This window comes from Ovis canadensis, chromosome 1 (genome assembly GCF_042477335.2).
Source record: "Ovis canadensis isolate MfBH-ARS-UI-01 breed Bighorn chromosome 1, ARS-UI_OviCan_v2, whole genome shotgun sequence".
NCBI lineage: Eukaryota > Metazoa > Chordata > Mammalia > Artiodactyla > Bovidae > Ovis > Ovis canadensis.
In genome coordinates this window covers 133,553,946-133,571,564 of record NC_091245.1, presented here as the reverse complement: position 1 = coordinate 133,571,564, position 17,619 = coordinate 133,553,946, and the positions used below count along the sequence as shown (strand labels likewise).

The 17,619-nt window shown below is 39.6% G+C and overlaps 1 protein-coding gene across 1 annotated transcript; it reads right to left on the bottom strand.

Annotated features, from left to right (window-relative positions):
* Window positions 1-1,375: 1,375 nt before the first annotated feature.
* On the bottom strand, window positions 1,376-16,402 carry MRPL39 (mitochondrial ribosomal protein L39). Its single transcript, XM_069549915.1, has 10 exons — window positions 16,227-16,402; window positions 15,244-15,450; window positions 13,330-13,469; window positions 11,539-11,638; window positions 10,136-10,203; window positions 7,882-7,994; window positions 6,511-6,576; window positions 5,443-5,596; window positions 3,488-3,535; window positions 1,376-1,499 (listed from the first exon to the last, which is right to left on the bottom strand). Exons 1-10 carry the CDS (start codon window positions 16,288-16,290, stop codon window positions 1,452-1,454), a joined length of 1,008 nt encoding a protein of 335 aa, XP_069406016.1. The 5' UTR covers window positions 16,291-16,402; the 3' UTR covers window positions 1,376-1,451.
* Window positions 16,403-17,619: the final 1,217 nt, after the last annotated feature.

The following is a 17,619-nucleotide window of genomic DNA, read 5'->3' as shown; positions in this document are numbered from 1 at the left end:
ACCACCCAGAATACGTGGGAGAGTCCAGCACAAGAGGGAGCCAACCTGCCCAGCTGGCCAGAGAACCTCAAAGATGGTGGAAGACAAAAGGCAGAAGAGGGACTGAAAAGAATGGGCTCTACAAAGGTCTATATACAAACCAGTTTTCTCTGCCCCCCACCCATTACTGCCAAATACATCAAGGCCTGAGTCTAACATGGGTCCACAGGTAAAGTATTGGAGGGGTCTCATAAAATAAGTTAAAGAAGAGTCGAGAGAGAATCGGAAGAGTCACCATAGAAACTAGTCACCAAAACTGACAAGTTCTTCATTTTAGCACTAGAAAATCCCCATCCTAACAGCCAGCTTCACCTACTCACCCTTAGAGAAGCCAAACCTCACCCATACCACAGAGCTACCCCTCAATCTCCTTCCCTACAGCCGCATTCTCAACTGAAACTAACAACCAACAGTTGCTAGATTTGGGGGTGGGGCATGGTTAGGGGGAACCTGAAACATCAAAGATTTAGATAAGCAAAATATCTGACTCCAGAGGAAGGAGATCATTCACGGACTAGGAAATAAAGGAACAAACAAACATATAACTCCATCAGTATCTCTGAAAGATTCACAAATTCATATGCACCTGTTAAACATGAACAAAAGCATAGTACATAAGAGATAAGGGCATGGGAGTGAAAGCACCTAGATCCAATCCCCAGCTTTCCTATTAATACTTGCCAGATTCCAGTTTCCTCACTCGCAAACTGGAAACACCTTATTAACAGGCTGTTCTGAGAATTAAATACGAGATTCCATATGAAAAGCTTAGCACAAGGACTGGTTATGGGAAACACTCAAGTTACTCAGTAGCAATTAATCTATGCACAAAACTCATGCCATTTTGCACAAAGATGTTTACTGCATCACTGTTTAAAACAGTGAAAAATGGAAACTAGTATGATCCTATTTATGTTTGTAAAAGATTAACTTTCTATCTGTGCATATATGTTTAAGGGGCTTCCCTGGTGCTCAGCAGTGAAGAATCCACCTGCCAATGCAGGAGACGCAGGTTCAATCCCCGGGTCAGAGGATCCCCTGCAGGATGGCACGGCAACCCACTCCAGTATTCTTGCCTGGGAAATCCCGTGGACAGAGGAGCCTGGCAGCTACAGTCCATGGGGCCACAAGAACCGGTTATGACTTACCAACTAAGCAACAACATATATGTTTATATATGTACAAAAAAGCCCTGAAAGTAGAAAACAGGCCAAAATGCTGCATCCAGGTAGTAGAAGGGGGCAGGTTTGTTTCTATGTAAAATTCTTACTGTTTTACCCTTCAGAGAAAGGAGACAGTAAACCAGTATAAATCTCAGGGAGAAAAAGACAGTTCATTTTATAAGCACGCACAAACACACATAGAAAACTTTTATTTTAATTTACTCTACGTATTTAAATTTGAGGAAGTTACTAGGTAGATGCACTCTTCTCTGTAGGCTTAGTTTGATCTTCAGTTACCTGCAAAAACATAAATAGCTTTACTTTTCTAATAAACAGTTTTACTTTTACCGTTCACTCACCGTTTAAAATCACTGCAGTCTTTCTTTTTTAATAATCCTTTGCCTTTCTTTTTCAATAGTAATTATTATAGAAAGTTAAGTAGAAAGAAAAGAAAACTTACACAACCAAGTTCCCAATATAAATTATCAAGTAAAGTACAATTTCACTAAAACCATAATCTGAGGCATTTATCTAGGCTTCTCAAGTTTGTGATTGAATTTTTCATCTATAAAATGCAATCAACAAAGTATTTTAAATCAATCAATTTTGCTGAAAAAAATCTAATTCTATTTTGAACACAGTATACTACAGGTTTAGTAGAATACATATGTGTATGTTAGTATTTGTTATATGTCACTCAGGAAACAAACAGAGCTAAACGGCATTCCTCGTCACCCTACAACCTGCTCCACTTCCTGCGGCATCTATCTCAGTGAAGGGCTCCACTCAGACGCCAAGCCAGGCATAAGAGAATCCACATCTCTCTCACCTGCGTATGTGATCAACAGTCTTATTAATTCCACCTACGTAACTCTCACAGCCATTCTCACTGCCCTGCTTAAACTTCAAGGTCTTGTCATCTGCTACCCCTTAGAGGGCTGCTGGCTTAAGTCACAGTTATCTTCCATGCTGGCCCCAGAATGAGCTTGTAAACAGGAAGATTTTATCAACAGGTCACTTTCTTACTCAAATTCTCCAGTTACCTCCAATCATCTTCAGGAGGGGCATGCATATTCCACATCACAGAAGACAAGCCCCTCATATTCTATTCCCAACAGACTCATCACCCATCCCACACGTGAGTGTGCATCCAGATTCCTCTTACATTCACCATGCACTCGATTCTACCAGCCTCTTAAGACAAGCAGCTTCTGCTGGGATAAACCCACCTGCAAGCAAATCATCTGCCTGGCCCACTTCCATTCACCCTTTAAAACCAGTTTAAGAAATAACGATTGGGAATGCTCCTTAACCAACCAGTGGTTTGGCTTGGGTCCTTTTCTTTATGCCAGAGCCCCACATGTACACCTGAATTGTCTTCTTATAGGTCTAGTTATGCTGTTCAAGTAACTTCATTGAGGACAGCAAGTAGATCTTGTTCATTATTGCACCTACAGTCCCTGGCACATAACAAGGCTATGTAGTTAAATCAATGAACCATATGTTTAAGCTATTCCCTTTGTACAAGCAAAATAAACAGTGAAAGAGGAAAGTGAATGAAATAAATATTGTAAAACAGCTACTCACTGATTTCCACTAGACACTCTAGGCTACTTCTCTACTACTTACTACATTTCTTATGTATTCATTTCTTCTCTAATCTAAAATGGTCATTGCTACCAACCAAAGAGACAAAGTTATTCCATCTATTCAAAAACACTTTCTTCTCATGAGAAAAAGAAAATTACATCATTTGTGCACAAGAACATTATAGCTAAGTGCCTAAATAGCACATTCTACCTGTAAAGTCATTACTATAGGCTGGCTGTACACATCATCATGCAAAATAATAAATATTTAATTGGGTAATGGTTTTTCAAGACATTTATATATTAAAGTGTCTACTGTCAAGGCAGCTTTAAAACATACCTGGCAAATCTTAAATATTCACTAAGTTCACAAAAAAATATAGCATAGACTTAATAAACACCATTACAGCCATAAAGAACTGTTACTGCTACACAGCAGTAAGTTTTATTTTTCTTCAAGTTCCTACAGTATCACTCTCATGTTATTACCAAATAAAAACAGAATTGCCAAATAACTTTTCTTTTGCCAAAATACAAACGAGGTCAACAACCACAATACTGCTTTAGCTAATGAGACAACCAATTCCTTTCCTTTTCTTTTTCTTTATTATTTTGTTGTCGTGGTGGTGGTGGTTGCTTAATTCCAAGGAAAATTTCTTCATAGAAATGTACTCACACGCTGTCAAAAACACTTACCATTTTCTGAGACCTTTCCAATAATTTATTCCATATGGTAAAATGTGCCTTGAAAAGAAAAAATTTACTATGAATTAATTAAAGCAGCAAAGTTAAAATCAAAGAGGCTGAGTCTTTATATAGGTTTTAAACTAAAGAAATACAGAAAACAAATACATGGAAAGTTAGGCAGTACTGATGAGGCTACGGGGTCACAAAAGTGAGTCTGAGTAGGGAAAAAAGGTACACACTATACAGGACAGCTGCTTTGCTCAGCCTTTAAGAAAAAGAGACTTAAGGACTGAACATGCCATTCTTTGTCCTTAATCAGTACCACCATAGAAAGCATTCCTTCTAACGGGAAGCAAAAATCTCTCCCACTAACCCCTAATCCTTTCCTCAAATAGCCAATTTCAACATGCTACTGGTCATTGTTCAAATCATAAGCAATTACAAGGAAAGGTTCATTAATTCTTCTCAGTTCTCCATAATGAACTCTATTGTATGGGAAATGAATCTTTAAAGGAGTGGATATGTGTGTATGTATAACTGATACACTTTGCTACACAGAAGAAACTAACACAACACTGTAAACCAACTATGCTCTAATAAAAATTTAACACACACACACACACAAAGAACCAATTGTGATATCTCACATCGCAAAAGCAGACCTGGAAGTTTTAGATTTCTACAGAACAAGTAAAAACTGACAAAGACAATAGTAACGTTATAGAACCAATTTCCTTAATACTTAACAATCATATGCAGCAGAGAATTTTCAGAATGCATAAATGAAAACGGCAAAGTGCAAAATGACCACATCAGTGTTTACTAAATCGCTGAAGGTGATACTGAGGGATGTGGGTGGGTCAGGAACTATTTCAAACTGGATGAGCTGGTAAAAATCTGATAAAAGATAAAATTACTAAATACATACACGTAAACCCTTCTGGAAGAAGAGCAAAGAGTGGCATATTTCAAGGGAAAACCGTACCTGGCTGAGGCAGAATGAGCTACAGTGAGAGACTTTAAGGTTTGAGTGGGATATAATGGGTGCTGGAGAAAGCGGTATGAGATGAAGTCAAAGAAAGGCAGGAGTCTCACAATGTAGGGTTTCATGAGACAGGGCGAAGGGTCAGCATTTGTTCATGAGAAGCCACTGGAAAGTCTGGGGCATAGGAATTACATGATCTGATGTGTATATTAAAAGGATCGCTTTGGCTACTCATTAGAGAATGTGCTTTGGAGGCAAGAATGAAAAGCAAGGAAGGAGAATGGGGAGAAAGAGGGAGAGGATGTGGCGAGCAGTAGTAGATGAGCTGCTGGCTGTGGATACATTCACGATGTGTTTTAAAGAGTCAACTTCCTGATGGATGGGATGGGGCCTGGCTATGAGGGAACCAGGGAATCAAGGGTTACCTCCATCAGCCAGGTAGCTGACAGTTCATTTACTGAAATGGAGGGAGCTAGGAAAGGAAGGCATGTGAGAAAAAAATCAAACACATAAAGAACACATATGGCAAAAATTACAAAATGCTGATGAAAGAAGATTTAAATAAATGAAAAGATATACTGTATACCCCAAGACCCTGATGCTGGGAAAGACTGAGGACAGGAGAAGGGGGCGACATAGATCCTCAAAATTAGGGAGAACAGGCCAAATTTAAGGCCACAGTGCACTCCAGAAGGTCCCATCAATATGTTCCCCACTGCACTCTCTTCTAAATGAATTTGAAACATTAAAAATACTATCTCAATTTGAGTTAATTTTTTCAACTAATATTTCTTTTGTAAATTATCTGTTTATATCCTGGCTAAAATTATTTTTAATCATAAACCCAAGTTGATGAAATATTAGTGTTACATAATTTAATGAAAATTAAAATATATGTCCTTCCAACTGATATAAAAATCAACACTGGAATTACACTCACACCCAAACTGAATAACCTGAAACTTTCGGCTTTACTTACTCTTAAGTGTGCAGGTAGAGAGAGACCCTGGAATCTTCGTACAAGACTCGACTGGGTGGCTTGAATATTGTGAACCGCTGACACTTCATACTGGAAACAAATACTTGTTCTTGGAATAAGAGGGCCCTCGCTTACATCAATGAAGTCACCAAATCTGATTTGATTTTAAAAATAAACAAATTAGATCATAAAATCACATCACTTACAACAGTTTGTAAAAAAAAAGCCTATTCATTCTGTTTGCTGCTACGTCCCTAATCAAGAACAATGCCTATGGATCAATTCGATCTGGAGTAGACCCTGACACAGCCATCTCCAGTGAAGAGACTAAAATTTTGAAAATTAAAATTGGTGAAACTTTTTCTTCCTACAATTTTGAAGATTTGTAAGATCACTGAACATATATATGCCATCAAATGGATCCAATGTCTAAATCTGATAACCTATAACCTTGTAACAACTAATGCAACAGAATTTAGAGTTTTAGTATGTAGGCCAGGTTGTGCCCTAAGAGCAGCTTCCTAGAGGAAAAAAGCTGAGTCTGAGTCAAGAAAACATTAAGTTGAAAAAACAGATACAGACCAGGAAGTCATTTTTGCTAACGCCCTGTCTTACCTCTCTCATCTCTGCATCAGAAAGCACACTGTGATATGACTTCCTTACACGTAACACAAGCAGTAACTAATTCGTCAGTAATCATATTTCTATATACATATGAATATAGACTTCATATGAATTATGATCAATTCACAACAAAGGATATTTCACCCATTTTCAAAATTAACTCTAAAAATTACATTTTTTAACAATGCTTTCCAACTTGTAAAATACAAATATAAAAGTAACAAACAGCAAAATGAGGAAGAGAAACCACAACCCTTCCTGAAGACAACAGAGCTTCCAATCACCACCATATCAAAAAACTAAACAAAGCAACAGAAAATAAGATAAAAGAACCACAAATAAAGGTACAAACTCATCTTATTCAGTTTTATACTAGTCAGGTAACAATGAAACTATACCTTCCATTCAATTAGCATAGAGGTCAATTTTTTAATCTTTATTTACCTGTGTAGCTTGACTATTCTCTCAGGGTTCTGGGATGCCTTCTCTTCTATGAAATCTACTTTGTACCTAAAGAGCAGCAAAAAAAAAAAAGTTTTAATTCTAAATGTACAAAAAGGTGTTTAAAGCCACTTCCCTCTCTCTTCCTCTTCAGCCAAAGTGCTTGAAAGGGAGGGTTAGACTAGGCGCCTCCCCCTCCCGCCTCCTTTCACATCTCACCTCTTTCGGTCTGGCCACAGCCTCATAACTCCACCATAACGTTCTCACGGTACCCACAGGTGCCTCCTTGGTGCCAGTCTAGGTCCTCATTTCCACTGCTCACCTCCACTTCTCAAGGTGTTCTCTTCCACCGGCTTCTGTGGCATTCCCTACTGTAGGTACTGTGACTCTCTGGTCACCCTTCTCTCCCTGCCCTGCAAGTTCTGCCCCTCGGCTCTCTTCAATCAAAGCATCCTCTCTGGGCTGGTTCCTTGATCTGTACAGCTTTAACTACCACTTCTGTGCTTTCATCTTCTACATCTCTGCTTCTCATCCACATACTTCTTCTGAGCCCTGAATGTATATGCAAAACACTCTGGACTTCATCAGGGTGTTCGACAAGCATCTTACATTCCCAAATACGCAAACTGAACAAAAACATACCACCTCTTTTCTCACCAAACTCATTCCTGAATCCCCTAGCTTAGTAAATGACATCAACCACCGACATGTCCAAGTGAAAAAATTCTGAGATTTCCCTTATAATGGATTCTAGTTAGATTAATATTAAAATTTAGTTTATGTTCTCATAATTAGTAGAAGATAAATTGGAGGTTTTCTGAGTGAGAAAGGGAATTGAGAAGCCAGGCACAATTAAAAACGTTGGCAAAGAAAATCCATCAAATGAGTAATTCCCACAGGGAAGACTAAGATCTGGCCACGTGAACATTTTCCTTCGGCTGTTAACTGCTTCTGGACAGCTGGCATTCACTGTCTTACCCTTTTCATTTGAAAAGTGGAAAGATGGGAAGGAAAGGTTGCCAAATGCAATACAGTTTAAATACATTAAAGTTTAATTTCACAATAATACAGTTTCACACAGGCTACCCCCTTCACAGTGAAAGGAAACAAGGGGAACACACCACGATGGTAACATAAAGAGAAGAACTGGCCAAAAAAAAAAAAAAAACCAGTAAAACAAAGAAAGAAAAGAATCAAAAGCTGGGGAGGGGGTCATTTCTTCTCAGGGAAATGGTGAGCTGAACAAAAGTAAAAGCTAAAAAGTAAAATGTGTCCTACATACATCAAATATCAAAGTTCTTAAACACCTGAATTTTCTTCATTATATACAACTTTGAGAGGTTTACTTTTGTTTTAGAGGAAGCCAACACTTACTTATTGTGCTGAAATATTTCTAATGCCACTTTTGCTTCAACTTCCAGGGTTTCAAATGGAAGATCTTTATAAATTAAAGCACGGGCATCTTTTGTGAAAGAACGCAGGTTCTCCTTAAAAATGAAAAAAAAAGTATTAATGAAAAACAAGTACTAATCTTTTGTAACAATTTACTTAAAAACATTTCTCTATAAGGCAGATAAAACTGTATGCTTAATGTAATAAATCCAACTACAACAAAAAGCAAAAGCCAACTGGCTAGGAAAGGAAGCATTAATTTGCACCAACTGAATACTTGAACCATGAGATGTATGATTAGCAATTTCTCCCAACTCTACAAACTATAAAACTTGTAATTAACTTGTAAATAAATATCATCCTGTATTAGAAATATTAAGGATAATCCTACAAAGAAATTTTAATGAACATTTCATTTATACAGCCTTGTAAATGTTTATTAAAATAATGGTGCAAGCAGTAGAAATGCTAATAAGCAAATAGTAAGATACAAAACTTTGTTTACACTGTGAGTAAAACTAAGTTCTTTAAATAAATCCATGAGGAAAAACTTATTATGTGATTCAGAAAGTTTCAGTAGTAAATGTCATCACTGGCCATGTCTAAGACATAGCACAGAATTCAATGCTAGAAACTTCTGTTTAATGAAAACGTCTATTTAATACAATTGAAATGATTAATAATACACATTAACAATGTTTATGAGATTTTAATAAAAACTATAATTGAGTTTTCACACTATAAATCATTACTAATACAGAAAAGATCAAGCACTATTACGCAAATAATTTTTGTAATAAAATTCTTTCTATAAACCTCTTATTAGACTGTTTTGAATGAAATGACTCTTCTCATCCTTAAAAGAGATAATTTCCTACAAATACACATTCATGGTTTAATACAGCTTGAATGTAACTCTCCCCCACTTTCTCAAAGCCTTCCACCAAACCCCACAGTGCCTCCGATGAACTAGTACGTTTCTTTTTTAAAGTTTTATCTTGGAAAAAAAAGGAAAAAAGTAGCAGCAAGTTTCACAGACAATGAGAGTTAAATTTTGACCACCTTAGTTTTTATTTAACTTCAGTAAAAGGAGAATCTTGACAGACTTGGAAAAAAGAAATATACTGACACGAGTTCACAGATGAAGAAACCATTCTTACCCCTCCCTGGCCCTCTCCCCATCTCTCTCAACACCTTTCTTCCCTCTCTCTCTTTCTTCCTTCCTGTTTCTCTCCTGGCTCCCTTCTGATATTAAGCAATAAGGGCAAGATTATTTAAGAAATAACTTTTAAAGCCAACATTTGGAGTCAGCAACTCTGAAATTCTTGCTTTTAGAAACTATTTCACTAAACTTAAGATGCACCACTGAGAAAAGACATTACCAGTGGGAACTTTCCCACCAAGAAACTGAACTGGGGTCTCCTGCATTGCTCTGCATTTACCAGCTGAGCTACCAGGCAACGCCACAGGTTATCTATCATTTTCTTCAACTAAAAAAAGTTTAAGAAAAGTTATAGAAACAAACAAAAGACATATTTGTTTTAGAGATATTAAACTGTGAAAACAATGGACATAGTGAAATTGATAAAGTGGTACACTACACTGCCTCCCCTTTCCTGACTTCCAAACTCCCAATGTAGGACATACAGTTTTGCTTAATTAGGCATCTGTCCGTTCTCCCCAGTCATAACTAAGTCACTAGGTTTAACTTTCAAAAGCCATCAGCACCCCCTACTCACACAGCATCTGACGCATATCCACTCTGTTAGCCAGGCTCCTGCAGCTCCCGAGTCCCAGAGCAACAAAGCATCGTTGCCCTCATTAAGAAGGCAGCCTATTCGAGAACAGGCTAGTTTGTTGCTTTTTGGGTTAGCTTTCTCAAAGTCTGATGTTTTTTAACTCACACCCCCTCCCCAACCACCACCACCACTCTCAATGTAATCCTTGTTTATTGGAAGAACTCGGCATGCAATAGGCTTTAACGGGGTTTACAGTAGTGATTTTCAAAGTGTGCTCTGGGGATCCAAGATAGTTAAGCTTCTATATTTTATATTCTGGGCACCATGCTGCGGTGAATACCCTCAACCATATACCTCTGTCTTAAATACACTTACAAAAAAAAAAAAGATTGAATGACTGATCTTTTAAACATTCTCAACACAGAGTATCATTCTAACACAGGAATCATTCTAACAAAGAAAGGCACAGACTCTAATACTCTAAAGAGCAGGCTTACTTTTGTTGGCATCCACTCATCAAGTCTCTTATCCAAAACAACATCATAACAGAAGGCTCCAGCGATTACTGTGAACCCAACCAAAATAAAAAAGCAAAGTTATCTGTTAGGGTATGAAGTTACTAATTTAACACAAATGAATATTTAGATCCTAACCTGAAGAGTGGACAATCTCTCCCAACACTACAAATTATAAAACTGTTACCATTACTCCAGCTGCCTGTCAGACCTCTACCAACTCTAACATCAAATTATCTCACCTTTTTGTTAACCCAATATCACCAGTATTTTTTAACCATTCACATTTTCTTCAGGAATATTATCACCACAGAGATTTCTCTGATGATCAAAACAGTTACTAGACATAAAAATTCCTAAAGAATAAAATATTTAACAAGTAGGTGAATAACCAAATGGATATGAAATGTTTAATTTTTTAGTATCTTTTAATAAAGATTAGTTTTTTGTTGTTTTGTTTTTAGAATCATTTATTGCCGAATCAAATATTTTTTGGCATATAAACTTCTACCTTTAAAAAAAAAATACAAATGTGATCCTACTACATGAAAGAATATGAACTCTTCCACCTCCCAAAACTGGTGTTCCTCTCCAGTGTTAGGGTTATTTCTGGTGAAATGGTACCACCTAAACAGAGTTTTCTATAGAAGTCTACTTATACTCAAATCTCCTCCTCCTTCACACATTGTTTGGAAATAAATACTTTAAATGATAATAAATAAATACTGACACAGTATAGTTACATGAAATGCATATTCAAGAGAAACAATCTCCTCTAGTTCTATTATGTTAATAACTGAATCCTAATAAATGGAATATGACAGCAATAAGATGAATTCTGTTACCTATAATGAATGGAATGTACATATAATGGTAATTTACATTAGATTAAGTTAGAAAAAATGAAAGTGTCAGTTGCTCAATCATGTCCGACTCTGGGACCCTATGAAATGTGGCCAATCAGGCTCCTCTGTCGATGGAATTCTCCAGGCTATACTGGAGGAGGCTGCCATTTCCTTCTCCAGAGGATCTTCCCAACCCAGGGATCGAACCTGGGTCTCCTGAGTTGCAGGAGAATTATCATCTGAGCCACCAGGGAATCCCAGATTAAATTAGAAGTGAGCTCTATACAATAGGCTTCCTTGGTGGCTCAGAGGTAAAAGCCTCTGCCTGCAATGCAGGAGACTCAGATTTGATCCATGGGTCAGGAAAATCTCCTGGAAAAGGAAATGGCAACCCACTCGAGTACTCTTGCCTGGAAGGGGTCGCAAAGAGTCAGACACGACTAAGCATCACTTTCTATACAACATTAAACATAGGTACCAAAATATTCAGATACAAAAAGTAGACCTGAATGTGTTTATTTCCTTCTATGTATACATCACCTGGAACTTCTGGGGCTCTGACCAAATGGACCACATATTCATCTTTGAATGCCCTCTCTATCACACAGCCCATTATCATGGCACAAGAACGCCAATAAGCCTAGAAAAATAAAATATACACAAATATAATAATACTAAGATTTACTAATATTTCTTCAAAATAACCATCACAGAGTTAGAAAGAGAAACACCAGTACTGCAGCCCACCCACCCGTTGGCAGCTCTGCACTGGCACGACTATAAGGGGGCACATGACTTTCCTAAGTGCTTCACACCTGCGGACGAGAGTGGGCTCACAGAGACTCCAGAATGTGCTCTACACAATCACAGAGATACACTAAAAACAGACACAAATTCAGGCCTTGAAGGTCAGCAAGATGCTCTTTTTCATCTACCTGAATTTATTGTTTCTAATGTCTGAGGAATTCAAAATCAGTGCCTAGGTTCAAATCCAGGCTCAGCCACTTCCTAAACTGATAACTTTGGTCAAGCTATTGCATCTCTCTTTGCCTCAGTTTATTTATCTGTAAAATGACGATAACAGTACATTTTATGGGATTTTTTTTTAATGAGGATTAAGTGAGTTAATACCTGTGAATCACTTAAAACAGTGTCTGATAGACAATAAATGTTTCATGTTAGCTACTTTAATTATCATGTTTATCATTTGCTTCTTTAAATTATTTCATTTCAACAAATACTTATTAAACACCTACTGTATGTAAGTCAAGGACAAGATCCAATAAGGGTCATGATCCCTGTCTGTGCAGAGCCAAGAATCCAATGCATTCAACAGCTCATATTACAAGGGAAAATCAAAATACTGCGTCGAGAGACACTACACAACTGTTTTGAGACCCAGAAGAGGGATTCATCTGACAAGAAGACACTGAGAAGGTTCTACAGAGCAGATTACATTTTAACTTAACTATGAAAGATAAACAGGATTTTAACAGGGAGGAAAGAGAATACTCAAATCAAGGAGGACAACAGAGCAGAAACCATTATTGTCCAAGTCCTCCAGTGTGGCTGGAGCAGAGAGGAAGTGGAAAGATGCTGCGGAAACTAAAGTTCAAAGAGCAGGTGGGGGTCAGAGAAGGGTCCACGCAAGGCCAGTAAAGTTACATGAAAGGTTATCAGGTAGGCAAGTGCTTTAGGGATCAATCACAACATCCAACAAAACTTTTGCAAGACTATTAAGGAAGACTTTCAGATAAAAAAGGGAGGGAGGGAGAGAAGTTAAAAAGTTATTGAAATAATATAGAACAGATGGTCAAAGGCAAGAAAAAAATTACTGCAATATACAGGGTGATTAATAAAACTAAGCTGAACAAATATATGAATGTGAAAGACACATCATATAGTTTTCTCAAACCAAAATACAGATATGAATGCCATTGAGGATTTCTGAACTATGAAAATGCCTTATCTACCAATTAAAACGCCGATTAGTACAGTACAACATTTGACTTTGGGCATATTTAACTCCATAGGAGCTTCCCCAGTGGTTCAGCAGTAAAGAATCTGCCAGCAAAGCAAGAGATTTGGGTTTGATCCCTGGGTTAGGAAGATGTCCTGGAGAAGGGCATGGCAACCCACTCCACTACACTTGCCTGGAGACTCCTGTGGACAGAGGAGCCTGATAGGCTACAGTCCATGGGGTCACAAAGAGTCGAACAGGACCAAGGCAACGTAGCACAGTACAAGCATACTCCAAAGTAAACAGATTTTAATAAAAGGGGGAAGAAAAACTAGGGGGATGAGGACAAAAGAATGCAGAGGCAGAAATACCTTATTGACTTCTCCTGGATCATCATCTTTGAAAGTTAGAAATTTAATTTCACAGGACTTTGTCAAAGGTTTATACATGTCCCAAGGCTGTCCATCCACGAGAGCCAGAATAGACTTCCTGCAGTACCACTCACTTAAATCTAGGAATTCAGAACAGATTGAAGATTTAACTCTAACGAAACCCACGTGAAAAGTTACATGTTTAAGTGCTACGTTAAGAAATAAAAAGACAGAAAGGCAAGATTTGGCAAGCTGTCTTTTATGAGGGGAAAAAAATATTTGTAGCTAATAAAAAATAATTTCCAACACATTCAGTGTATTGTTAATTATTAACAAAATTACCCAAGCAAAAAACATTAAGGCTAAGTCTAACCTGAAATTAATCTGTTAATTAAGTAATAAAATAATCTGCCAAGAGCTACACTTAAATATTCAGAGAGCAGCATCATGAATATATCTGGATATATGCACACACAACATAGAAGGGAAAATATAAAAATATACATCCACAGTAAGTCTGTTCTAGAGGGGTTTGGGGCCTTCCTTCCAAATCATCTCTTACTTCCCTAACATGGACTCTTAAATTAAATACAATAGTAATCAGTTTTCAGTAATCAGTATGAATTCACACATAAGCAGATCAGCTCTGGTCTGTTATATGACTCCAGAATGCAACTTCATCCCTGATTAGATGTTTTTTGAGTACAAAGATATTCACAGAAGTGGTCCAACCATAGCGTCTCAATAAGCTCCCTAATGCAGGGATCATGCCTATTTTTGCTCACTCAATTTATCTAGAGCCTAGCACCAGACCTGAAATATGACAGGTAGTCAATAAAGGAAAAAAAAAAAAAGATTAAAAAAAAAAAACAGGTACTGAACTACTGACAGTATGAGAGAGAAGCAAGTCTGAGGGCAGGGGTTATGCTGGAAGTGTTCAGAGGCTCCATCTCTACATGTGAAATGTGTAAAACCGGTTAAGGTCCTTGTCTTAGCCTCCGCTGTATTCCTAATACCTATCCTACAGCAGAGGTTCCATAAGTGCTCGCCAAACAAGGAAGCAACTCTAAGTACTAATTCAAGTGCCAAAGTAAAGGAAGATTGAGAGTTCACACTCTGTAGGTCACCTCAAGCTTTTAACTAACATTAATTACTCAAATGGAATCATCACTAAGTTTTCCAAGAGCCTGAACAATGCAGATAGTCATATTCGAATGAGCACGCAAGACTTACAAATCGACTTTTTGTTCTTTCGGAATTTAAACATTACCAGTTCTATCAAAGTTACTACAAAAGAATTTTGATCGAAAATAATACAGAGGCCCTGCTCCCTTAATTTCCAAACCAGATCACACACACAAGGCATTATTATCTTCTGTAATATATGAACATAGGAAGTATTTTTACCCCAATCACACTCACGCCATGCACTCACATATTTACTACAAATAAAGACACAACACACACACAAGGCAAGCAGTGAGCTCATAAAAGGGTTAAGTTAGATATAAAAGAGCAGGAAAGGAAAAGAAGGCCAAAAAAATAGCTGATCATCTGAGGTCAGGGCAGTCCCTCTGTCTCAAAATCCTCTAACGGGACACACAGGGGGACTACCCTCATTACACCAAGAGTGTCTCTAAAAAGGGCAAGCACAAGAGTAGTTATACTTTGAGGTCTGCCACGATGACAGCACTCTAAACTCAGCCAGATTCAAGCAAGTCCCAGGACAACCTGTGCATTAGAATACCCACCCGACCCCTAGTATTCTCAAAAGCTAAGTCAACAGTGAACACACAGTAAGAAGCTAGAAACTGGGGAGTTCAGGGAGCAATGACAACATCTTGTCTCCTCTGCACCAGTTTTTCCCCTTTCTTATTTAAAATCATCAAAATGGGACCCTGATCCGTTACTTACGCATGGCACAGCTATAAGGAGTGGAAACGTTTTTATTCAACACAAAGATAGTGCCAGGGTCAGTTTTACCAACGTGTTTCACTTCAATCTTCTCAGTTCGGGGAGTTAGTGACAGCTGCCTGTTTTTCTCTTTGTTAAAGAGATCATTCTGCATTTGTATCAGTTCGGTCGGTGACAGCTGAGAAGCAGGTGATGTGGCCACAGACCCTATGAGGAAGTTACAATAAATGTGAATACACCCTGCAGCCGCCCTGTTCCACTCCTGCCATCGCCCTCCTCCAGCCGAGAAAGAATAGAAGGCAAGGGAGTTTTCAATGCTATTTGCCGAAAGGAGCTCAGAGGTCCACTTTGCAACAATATTAATTAAAACGCCAACGCAAGAGAATCGCAGGCTGCCCAGATCCGCGCTTTTATTTCCACTTTGCTTTGACGATCAGATCTCCACTTCTCACCAGTTTTCTCCGTCGAATTCCAATCTGTGCTTTACAAACAATAAGGAGCAAGAAAAAGGTAACCAGGAAGTGGAGTCAAAAACCAGACCAGTCAAGGCAAAGTTGAGCAAAGTTTGTCGCTTTGAAAAGGTCTTGGCGACAAGAAAGCTCCAAGAGACTGAAGGTCCCACGCCAAATCGCTCCATATCTAGAGGGAGAAAGGCTGTTTTGTTTTTTTGTTTTGTTTTGTTTTTCCGAAACCCCAAAACAGCGGATTTGGCAAGGCGTGCACGAGTTCAATGGGAAAACAAGGGCACTTATGCAACAGGACGTGGTCTCCCTCTCAGGGGGCGCCCCAAGCTTCTCCAACGGCCCTTCCCTTCAGCTCCCCGAGATTTGGACGCCAAGGCCGGGAGAGGCGGCAGATTTAAACACCCGCCTCCGCCCCCTCAGTTCCGCGGGACTCCCCCCTAGGACCCGCTTGGGGTCCAGCCTGAACAGACACCGTCCTCTAAGCCTCCCTCCTCGTCCGCACGGCCGCTGATAACTCACTCCAGGCAGCCCCGCCACTGGGGGCGGCCCGCCAAAGCCGCAGCCCCCAGACCACCACCGCCATTGCCTCCTCCGCGGCGGTAGGAACCTCCGCGCGCAGGTCCTCTTCCGTCCTCTTCCCCGGAAACTCCGAGCGCGCACTCTGGGTTCCGCCCGACAGTTTCGTTCCGGGCCAGGCTCTCGGACGGCAACCGCCGCTAGGGGGCGCGCTCAAGCCTCGCTGCGAGTCAGTCGCCGGAGGTCCGGCTTCTGGATCCGGGTTTGTTCCGGGAGCGCGGAGAGTGACTCGGGGACCCTGGGCGCCGCAGGCGGGACAAACGTCTGGTTTGGAGCCGCAGACCCCAACACGTGCTGCCAACCTCCGTCCGCCGCGGGCTTGAGCCTGGCTGGCTGGAGAAACCCTTAGTGCTCACAAAACATGTTTCTGGGGAGAAAAATCGAGGAAAGGTGGCTTCTGTTTACTCTTGCTTTCATGCAGCCCGGCTGACCACGGTGATGGCATCCTCTGCTGTGGCTTAACTCTCGGTTTCGCAAGGCTTAATTTTTAGGGTGATTTGAGCGGGTCTGCACCCGGCTTCTCTTTGTTGTTTTCAGTCGCTAAGTCGTGTCCTACTCTTTGCGACGCCATGGACTGTGCAGCTCGCCAGGCCTCCCTGTCCTTCACCATCTCAGGGAGTTTGCTTAAACTCATGTGCATTGAGTCAGTAATGCCATCCAACCATCTGGTCCTCTGTCGTGCCCTTCTCCTCTGACTTTCGATATTTCCCAGCATCAGGGTCTTTTCTAGTGAGTTGGCTCTTTGCATTAAGTGGCCAAAGTAGTAGAGCTTCAACTTCAGCATCAGTCCTTTCAATGAATATTCAGAGTTGATTTCCTTAGGATTGACTTCTTTGATCGCCTTGCTATCCAAGGGACTCTCCAGAGTCTTCAACACCACAATTCAAAAGAATCAATTCTTCAGCACTCAGCCTGCTTTATGGTCCAACTCTGACACCTGTACATAACTACTGGAAGAACCATAGCTTTGACTATACGGACCTTTGTCTGCAAGGCTTTTGCCTATATTTAGCCAAGGAAATGGCAACCCACTCCAGTGTTCTTGCCTGGAGAATCCCAGGGATAGGGGAGCCTAGTGGGCTGGCGTCTCGGGTCGCACAGAGCCGGACACGACTAAAGCGACTTAGCAGCAGCAGCCAATAGTAATATAGACCTCTAGATGAGTGATCACACCATCGTGATTATCTGGGTTGTGAAGATCTTTTTTGTACAGTTCTTCTGTGTATTCTTGCCACCTCTTCTTAATATCTTCTGCTTCTGTTAGGTCCAGACCATTTCTGTCCTTTATCAAGCCCATCTTTGCATGAAATGTTCTCTTGGTATCTCTAATTTTCTT

Coding starts and splice junctions, on each gene's coding strand:
- MRPL39 (XM_069549915.1), bottom strand. CDS start 16,290: ATGGCGGTGGTGGTCTGGGGGCTGCGGCTTTGGCGGGCCGCCCCCAGT. Junction 15,451..16,226: donor CAGTGGCGGGGCTGCCTGGA/GTGAGTTATCAG, acceptor ACTTCCTCATAG/GGTCTGTGGCCACATCACCT. Junction 10,204..11,538: donor CAGAGCCCCAGAAGTTCCAG/GTGATGTATACA, acceptor TTGGGTTCACAG/TAATCGCTGGAGCCTTCTGT.